This window comes from Pungitius pungitius, chromosome 7 (assembly GCF_949316345.1).
Source record: "Pungitius pungitius chromosome 7, fPunPun2.1, whole genome shotgun sequence".
NCBI lineage: Eukaryota > Metazoa > Chordata > Actinopteri > Perciformes > Gasterosteidae > Pungitius > Pungitius pungitius.
Genome location: NC_084906.1, coordinates 20057863 through 20066435, shown reverse-complemented (window position 1 = coordinate 20066435; position 8573 = coordinate 20057863). Strand labels below are relative to the sequence as shown.

Sequence of the window (8573 nt, the reverse complement as noted above, 5' to 3'; positions counted from 1 at the left end):
TGTGACGTTTTAAAATGAAAGGAATAACGCCTGTACTTAAACATCTCGTGAACTTGCGTGTTTTCATGCGAGTCTACTGCGTTGAACATTTCCCGCACCCCCGCTGTGACGCAGAATGGTACATTCCTCTCATCCCGAGCAGGAAGTGAAGACGGATCCTTCAGGAGAACGACAGATCGGATTTATTTTGCTTCGTCCTTCATCATTCTCACTTTTACCGAGACCCCGCGGTCACGTGCCGGCCCCGGTGTGCCGTTAGAGCTTCCCGCGTCAACCAGGCGGGTCCTGGGCCGCTGCCAGGGGACGTGTTTGCGTGCGGGAAAACGGCCGATTTTCTTCACAGGTCGGTCGATGATCGATACGTTCAAAAGCCCCCGATCGCAAAAGATCACGTGTTACACGGCAAAGTTCACCAGTGTAACACCGGTGTATCAGAGCAAAGTGTACCCCAAAAGGATAGGACGTCGGAATAATATTGTTGTAATGATCAAATAATAACATACGTATTAATTTAATCATCCTGTTATAGTTCGTCCAAAAAGTCCAGTTTTACGGAAAATATCAAATTATAGTTTGTAAAATAAAAAATAAACATTTTGACAAAATGACCATTTGTCAAAAAATAAAAGCACTACCATAATTTGTCAAAAATGATAATCCTGCTGTCATCAAAAAAGAGTTTTTGATAAAATAACTTTTCATTTCCCGCCTATAAGCTGAAAGTAGCTATCAATGTATTTGAGAGGGATCTGAATCTTTTTATATATATATATTAAGACTATAGAGATTTCTGGTGTCTCTAGTGGAATCAAAGCTGACCTTCCTGATCCACATTTGGGATTTGATTCTCTCTCCTCAAGGTGCCGTGTGTCAAACGTGTTTATTTCTTCCGGGATTTATTCTCCACTCAGCTGAGGAGGACCCTCAGACTGGTTTAGCTCCATAGGGGAGTCGGTATGGATCCTCTCAATTCACACGCGAAATAAGGATCACAGCATAAAAGTAGTGAAATCAACTAGGGCTTTATTAGAAATACCATTATATGACTTTACTTGACCTGCAATTCTATTATAACGGTATGGAACGGTTGTGGATTCCAGCCTGAGAATCTATGAGAATTGAGGTTGGATTCAAAAGCATCAACAGGTGTGTGGTGGAACAGTGCAGGGAGATAGCAGGAAGGCTGAAGTGTGGAGGATCCTCAGTTCAAACCTGCTCTCTCAGAAGGAGGGTTTGGTTGCAGTCAGGGCTTCAAACTGTAAACTTTGAAACAGTTTTGAGGTTTAGTAAATAATCCCAAGGTCTAATATGAGAAACGGACACAATGAGGCATGTGCTTGAATAGCACAAGGGAACAACTGAAGGGCTGCAGGCTCCAACCTGGTGTCTGAGGTTGTGGGTTCATGCCCCTTCATGCAGACATCACTTCTGCTTTGAAAGAGTTTTGAGGTTTGAGTAGCAGTCTCAAGGTTAAATACGAGAAACAAAAATTGAAATTGTGCACGGTGAGGTAGTGCAGCACAAGAGCTGAGGAGCTACTGTCCTTACCCTGTAGGTTGTGGGTTCAAGCCCAGTCTTGGATTTGAGCCTTTGGCTTTACTTCAGGTTTGAGTAGCAATCTCAAGGTTAAATACAACAAACCAAGGAGTGGTTAGTGTGTGGTGAAGTAGCACAGTGGAAGAGCTGCTGCCACAACCCTGCACTGCATTTGAAGGTGGTGGGTTCGAGCCCAGTCTTGGGTTTGAGCTTTTGGCTTTACTTCAGGTTTGAGTAGCAATCTCAAGGTTAAATACAACAAACAAAGGGTTGGTTAGTGTGTGGTGAAGTAGCACAGTGGAAGAGCTGCTGCCACAAGTCTGCACTGCATTTCAAGGTTGTGGGTTCGAGCCCAGTCTTGGGTTTGAGCCTTTGGCTTTACTTCAGGTTTGAGTAGCAAGCTCAAGGTTAAATACAACAAACAAAGGTCTGATTAGTGTGTGGTGAAGTAGCACATTGGAAGAGCTGCTGACATAAGCCCCTTGAAGGTTGCACTTGAAGGTTGTGGGTTCAAGCCCAGATGTGGAAATAGCATTTAAAAGAGTTTTAAAGTTTAACTCACATGCTCAAGGTTAAATAGGAGAATCAAAGTTGCCAAAATGTGACCAGGACTGGTAGTGTAGGGGTGCAAGCTAGAGCCCAGAAGCCTCTGTGAGCGCCGCCAGTGGGTTCAAATCCCGCTCCTGCCAAGTCTTGAGCACACTACCGCGGAGGTAGTAGTGGGGGCATTGTCCCCACTGGTTGTTTCAGAGAAGTGAACCCTGGGGGTTATGCAGAAACACAAGGCGCGTTCACTTGAGTTATGATGGCATTGTCAAGAATGATGAAGAATCTTTTGAATGATGATGAATTGCATGTTAATTGCTTTAGCTTTTAGCACTTATTAGCCACGCTACGTAGCCTATAGGGTTCCACCTTTTTGACGGGAGAGAAGGCCGGATGAGTCAGTAAAGATGAGCAGATGTGTCTCATTCAGTGGTCACACTGACATGAAACTTATTACAGCCTCTGAAGGCATTTTTCAAGACAATCACGTTTGTCTACTTCAGGGCATCCTGTGAACAACCTTAAACTGACAGTCTGGCACAGGGTGTAGATTTGTTTACCTTTTTTAGTGCATCCACCCTCCAATTCTCTGTTACATTCAAATTCAACTCACTTGTGCCTTTACCAATGCAGGAAGGATGAATAGCATGGTTAATCCTCCAAGATGCACCAATCTGTCTCTGGGGCAATATCCCATTATTATTTTTTATAAATGTCAGTTACCCAAAACTAAAAAAGGATTTAGGAAGAGCCACCATGTCCCTTGAGGGTTGAACCCAGATAAGGTTTAAAGTACAGAAATTTGGGGCATTTGGCATTAGTGACAGGGACGTGTAGGTTGCTCCATCTAAGATCATTCCAGTCATGTCATGGGAAAAAAAATATTGTGAAAAAAGTCAAAATATGTAGGGTCAAAAAAGAAAAGATTTTTTTTTTAAATAATAGGAATTATTATAAAAAAATATATGTAAGGTCAATATATATATAATATAATGTATATATTAGGGCCGGGACTCGATTAAAAATATTAATCTAATTAATTAGAGGCTTTGTAATTAATTAATCAAAATTAATCGCATTTTAATTGCATAAATATTTGACCTGAGAACAGTGAGAAGTAATTTTTTTCACATGGATTTTTATTTTTGTTCAACCAATTCCAGCAGACAAGTGTAGAAATAGCATATTTAGAAATATAGTACTTTCAGAAATTCAGGTAGCCTATAGGTAAGTAGACCTTCTGTAAACTATGTTTTTTTAAGTAGACCAATACTTTCAAGTACATTAAGAACATTGGTTATTTTTTCAGACGTGGACTTAGTTACCCTGGTCCTGAAACCAGTCCTCTGGTGCAGTGTGGGTTGGGTGTGGGTCCTTGTACGTCCACGCTAGCTGCTAATTGTTTTGCGTTGAGGTGATACTTGAGGCTCGATGTGTGAATTCCTTGTTGCACAGCTTGCACACAACCATGCTCTTATCGACGCTTCCATCCGTGTGTTTATTATAAGAAGATTTCCCATTCACGGGGCCACCAGACACGGTCTCGTCAGCTTCTTCGTTCATGTTCACTGTGGTTTGTTGTTGTCTGAAGTCATGAACGCTACTTGGTGCTCCAGTATAATCGGTCCTCCGAAACTCATCCAGTGAGAAGCGTTCCGCGGTGCAAAAAATAAGTGTAAAAATGCGTAAAAAATGTTTAATGTGTTATTTTTTGTGTAATTAGTTCATCTTAATTCACATTGTAATTAATTAATCGTAATTAACGCGCTAAAGTCCCGGCCCTAATTTTAAGACCCAATAAACATGTGATCTTTCAGGGTTTCTCTTGGTAGATCTGAGCCCCGTCCTCCCAGCTGATCTGTCCACACGTCTCCATGCCCAACACGTCAGAGGGTCAAGGGCCGCAGCGCCCCCCCCACGGGGCAGCGGGGGACAGCGGCCTCGTTGCGGCGGCGAGGAGGGCCTCGAGCGCCGAGCTCCACCTGCCGTGGACCTGCCCGGTGACCCACTCCAGGGAGACGTTCTACACTGTCTGCTCCGATTACGCTCTCCTCAACCGGGCGCCGAACGCCACCCCAGACCGGCGGGACGAGGCTCCCACGGACCTCGGCGCCGGGCAGTCCGGAGGGGCGGCCCGCTCGGGCGGGGACTGCGACATGGAGGAGGGGCCCTCCGGTCCCGCCGAGCCCATCCTGGCCTGGGAGATCGACACCAGGGACTTCAACGCCGTGCTCACGAGAAAGATCGGAACAAGTGAGGTGCCCGCTGGGGTGTGCGAGCGTGACAGGAAGCGAGCGTGACAGGAAGTGAGACACTGACCGGTGCTGTGTTCCAGGTAATGTGATGAAAAGCAGCACCAAGAAGATGAAGTCCTCGAACCGGCCCAGCAGGAACCTGCAGGACGTCCCTCCACCCGCCTCGCCGGACGAGGTCCAGCAGAGGAAGGTTCTGGACCTCAGGAGATGGTAGTTCTGTGGTTCTGCCTCTCAATCTTCTGGCACAAACAGCGTTGTGCACCGATCAGCCGCTGTGGCCTTCTGGGTAATTGTGTCTTTCTCCTCCAGGTACTGCATCAGTCGGCCACAGTACAAGACGTCGTGTGGGATCTCCTCTCTGGTCTCCTGCTGGAACTTCCTGTACAGCACCCTGGGAGCAGGAAGGTGAGTCCTGTTACCCACAATGCATAGTCATTCATAGTGGTGGTGGTGGTGAAGGGGGGGTGGATGTCCACATAGAGCTCACGCGTAAAGACTGTTGTGTCCCAGTCTGCCCCCCCTCTCTCAGGAGGAGGCTCTGCACATTCTGGGGTTCCAGCCGCCCTTCGAGGAGATCAAGTTCGGCCCTTTCACCGGCAACGCCACTCTGATGCGGTAAGCGGCGCCCACTCGCCTCTGAGCGCCACGCACTTAAAAAACAAGTTTGATTTCGTTTCTGTTTTTTTGTCCCCTCCCAGCTGGTTCAGACAAATCAACGACAACTTCCGCGTGCGAGGCTGCTCCTACATTCTGTACAAACCGCACGGGCGCCACAAGACGGCCGGGGAGACGGGTGAGCGAGCGGCGCCCGCGGACTGAGACTGACTCCTGGGGGGGGGGGGGGAGAACAGGAAGTGGTGACGTCTCGGGGTGGGTTTTTTATTTATTTTTTTGCAGCCGAAGGCGCCCTGATGAAACTGACCCAGGGCCTGAAGGACGAGTCCATGGCCTACGTCTACCACTGCCAGAACCACTACTTCTGCCCCGTGGGCTTCGAGGCCACGCCCCTCAAAGCGGCCAAGGCCTACAGGTGTGAGTCCATTCGCGGGCGGTTTCCTGTTGTCTCTCATAAGGACCGTGTGTCTGTCTTCGGGGGGAAGCTTGAAGGTTATTTTTGTTCTGTTCTGTTCTTTCCTTAAAGGGGAACTTTGGCCACGAATGACACGGAGCACTGGATCCTGATCGGCGAGCCCAGCAGGAAACACCCGGCGATCCACTGTAAGAGGTGAGCAGTCCTCTGCCATCGGGTTCTGGTTCTGGTTCCGTTCAACTTGAGCTTCTTCCTCTTCCTCCTCCAGGTGGCTGGACGTGGTGACGGACCTCAACACACAGAACCCGGAGTACCTGGACATCCGCCACACGGAGCGCGGGATCCAGCGCCGCAAAACCAAGAAGGTCCCCCGCCTCCTCGTACATGTTGTTGGTCCAGATGTTGCACATCTGTGATGCAGGAGACCCAAAATGAAAAATAAGCCTGAGGGAGCTTTACAGTCTGTAAACATGTAGCATCCTGTCCCAAAACCATCACATCGGCACACGTAAAACTCACCTTCAACTGGACAACACTTAAGGGTGAACAGTGGAGGAGTAGGTGTGTACAGAAAGAACAACTTAAAGATGTACAGTACGTTCAATTCCTACGACAGAAATTATTCAAATATTCAGAGTAGTACACCAGGTGTAAGGCAGGACAACCGCAGGGACAAACTCCATCAGATGTAACCTCCATCCACAGGAACCTGTGAGGAGGGATGAACAAAGACTTTAGGGAAAAGGCAAAGTGTGTAATTTGGGTTTATGACAGTAATAAAAAAAGTGACTTATAATGATAACAGCAGCAGGTGTTTGAGAACCCTTATTTATAAATTGTTTACTTATGACATTATAAACAATTCATCTGCAAATTATGGCATTTCTGGAGTAACATTTCCAGGTATATTATACAGTACCATACTTTACAATGTTGCTTTAAGCATGCAGTAACTTAGAATGTGTTGGTTAGCTTGTTTACAGGCCACAACCTGTTGAATTCACCTGCAATCTGTGTTTAGGCCGCGTTGCTTTAAAAACGTGTATTTTCTACATGAAATGGGAACGGCAATAATATGATATGGGGTTTACTTTTGGTCCAGTTCATGTTGAACGCTAAGCATGCTCCAAGCTAGCATGTTCCAAGCTAGCATGCTTCGAGCTAGCGTGCTAACTAGCAAACTATCTGCGCTAACGCTAACTAGCTTACCAAAATAACAGTCTTTCCCGTATCGAGTGGGCAGCACAAGTAAAATAACTGGTTATAGTTCCAGGTGTGCTTCATTCAAACACTCACGTACTTACAGAGTATTGGGGCCGGTAGCCGTGGTTGTTTCAGCCAGTTCACGTCGCTCTGCTCCCGGACACACTTCCCCTCGCGCTGCCCCCGGTGCAAGCGTCTAAGAACTTGCGCATGCGCGTTACAGATGGGATCAGAGTTACGTGTTTTCAACTAATGTTTGAAACGGCCCGCATTATTTTGTCCTTAAAGCATCTTGTTACGCCCCACCTGCTCTCCCGAGCCGGGTGGCGGCGTAACAGACACACACTCTGTATTTCCATATTCATGACGTTTTAAGAAAAATCTTAAATGCGTTGAAATCACGTCTTTGCGTAGACCAAATTTCGCCGACCAGTTCATTCATTATTATGATAATCTTATTGATATTATCGTCTCTGTTTCAACCTTACGTTACAACATGACACATAATCGAGAAATTTACCCTTTTATAGCACGTTGAGGTTTCTCGCACTTTTTTGCCGGTTGAAAAGACGTTGAAATGAGGTCTTAGACGTTCAGACCTCATTTCAACCCGATTTCAACCATATTTCAACGTTGAAATAACGTCTTGTGCTCACTGGGCGATATTGAGTCAAACACGACGTCATGACATATTCTGTGTTCTTCTAGTCTTTGATGTCTGATGATGTCACAAAGTGAACAGCCATTCCGTGTTTGGCGAGGGAAGCTAGCGCCGCTAACGGCTAACCGACAGAGGTCCAGTTACATTATGACGCGTTCAGGCTCTGCTTGGTGAACATTGCATTGGACAAGTAAAAATTAGTTATCATGAATCTCATCAAGTCTTTTAAAATGTTCTTTTGAACAGTAACTTCCTAGTATACTACACTGGCTCCATGTATATTATAATAGAGTTATGGTTAAACACATTGTCTCTTTATTTAAAGTGTTTTTATGTAGATCTGAACTGTCAGTCTCTGACGGTCTCACAGGTGGGCGGGAACCTGCACTGCATCATGGCCTTCCAGAGGGTCAACTGGCAGAAGCTCGGCCCCTGGGCTCTGAACCTGGAGAACCTGCGCCACGACTTCCGCCAGGAGCACCGGCAGGTGGACCTCCAGGTGGACCACCAGGAGCACCACCAGGAGCACCACCAGGTGGACCTCCAGGAGCCGCACCAGGAGCCGCACGGGGCGGAGGACGGCGAGCAGAGGAAGGCGCCCAAGCGCCTGGGCGCCGTGGGGCGTTCGCACAGCACGGGGAGCCAGAGAGACGGCGGGCGGAGGCGTCCGTCCAACGCGGCGGAGCCCAGAGCCAGGGCCCCGCCCCCCGACGGCGCCCTGGAAGAGGACGTCACAGGCTGACGTGCAGCGGCAGGCGTGCGGTCCGAGGTGAGGGAAGGAAGACGAGGCGCACATCTGGATGAACTCTGGATTTATGCCACTTGTTCCGCAATTACAAATAGTTCACTGAGAAAAAAAACCCCTTTGTAGAGAAACAGGGAACGGAGAAGAAAGAAGTGGTTTCAGTGGCCACAGAATAACGTCCGAACCATGAGAAGAATATAATACTAATGTAATATGACATCATGGCTTTTGGGGTTGAAGCTGCGGGGCGAAGACGAGTCAGTTATGAGGCTTCATTTCAAGATTTTATTATTTTACTTGAAATGAGAGCAGGGGATTTGTTTATTAATTATTTATCATTTATCCAGATTAATGTGAATTTTCGACAATCCATTCAGTTGAGATTATTATTGAGGTGTTGACTCCATACAGATGTGATCAGAGCACAAGTTACTTGAAAGCTTCTTATAGCTTACGTCAACGAAGCTTCTTAAGCTGCAGAGGAGTTTGCGTAGCGTTGGATCATCGTTTGAGACACTTGGTGCGGACCTGCTGGGTATCTTTTCATTTTCTTTTTAAATGTTTTTTAAGATCAACCAACAGGAGGGCGTAAGATCT

General features: G+C 46.9%; 1 protein-coding gene and 1 long non-coding RNA gene across 3 annotated transcripts; one reads left to right on the top strand and one right to left on the bottom strand.

Moving 5' to 3' along the window:
• The first annotated feature begins 140 nt into the window (after positions 1-140).
• LOC119216754 (basic immunoglobulin-like variable motif-containing protein) lies at positions 141-8525 on the top strand. 2 transcript variants are annotated; one of them, XM_062563371.1, is made up of 10 exons: positions 141-343; positions 3915-4335; positions 4418-4547; positions 4647-4742; positions 4848-4952; positions 5036-5130; positions 5235-5367; positions 5479-5562; positions 5636-5732; positions 7602-8525. In XM_062563371.1, exons 2-10 carry the CDS (start codon positions 3957-3959, stop codon positions 7971-7973), a joined length of 1491 nt encoding a protein of 496 aa, XP_062419355.1. In that variant the 5' UTR covers positions 141-343; positions 3915-3956; the 3' UTR covers positions 7974-8525. The 2 variants fall into 2 exon arrangements, with proteins under 2 accessions (XP_062419355.1, XP_037325758.2); XM_037469861.2 differs by having other exon boundaries at positions 3900-4335.
• LOC134132165 (uncharacterized) lies at positions 5715-6839 on the bottom strand. Its single transcript, XR_009956703.1, has 3 exons — positions 6672-6839; positions 5887-6076; positions 5715-5777 (listed from the first exon to the last, which is right to left on the bottom strand). It is a non-coding gene; the product is annotated as an uncharacterized LOC134132165 (long non-coding RNA).
• Positions 8526-8573: the final 48 nt, after the last annotated feature.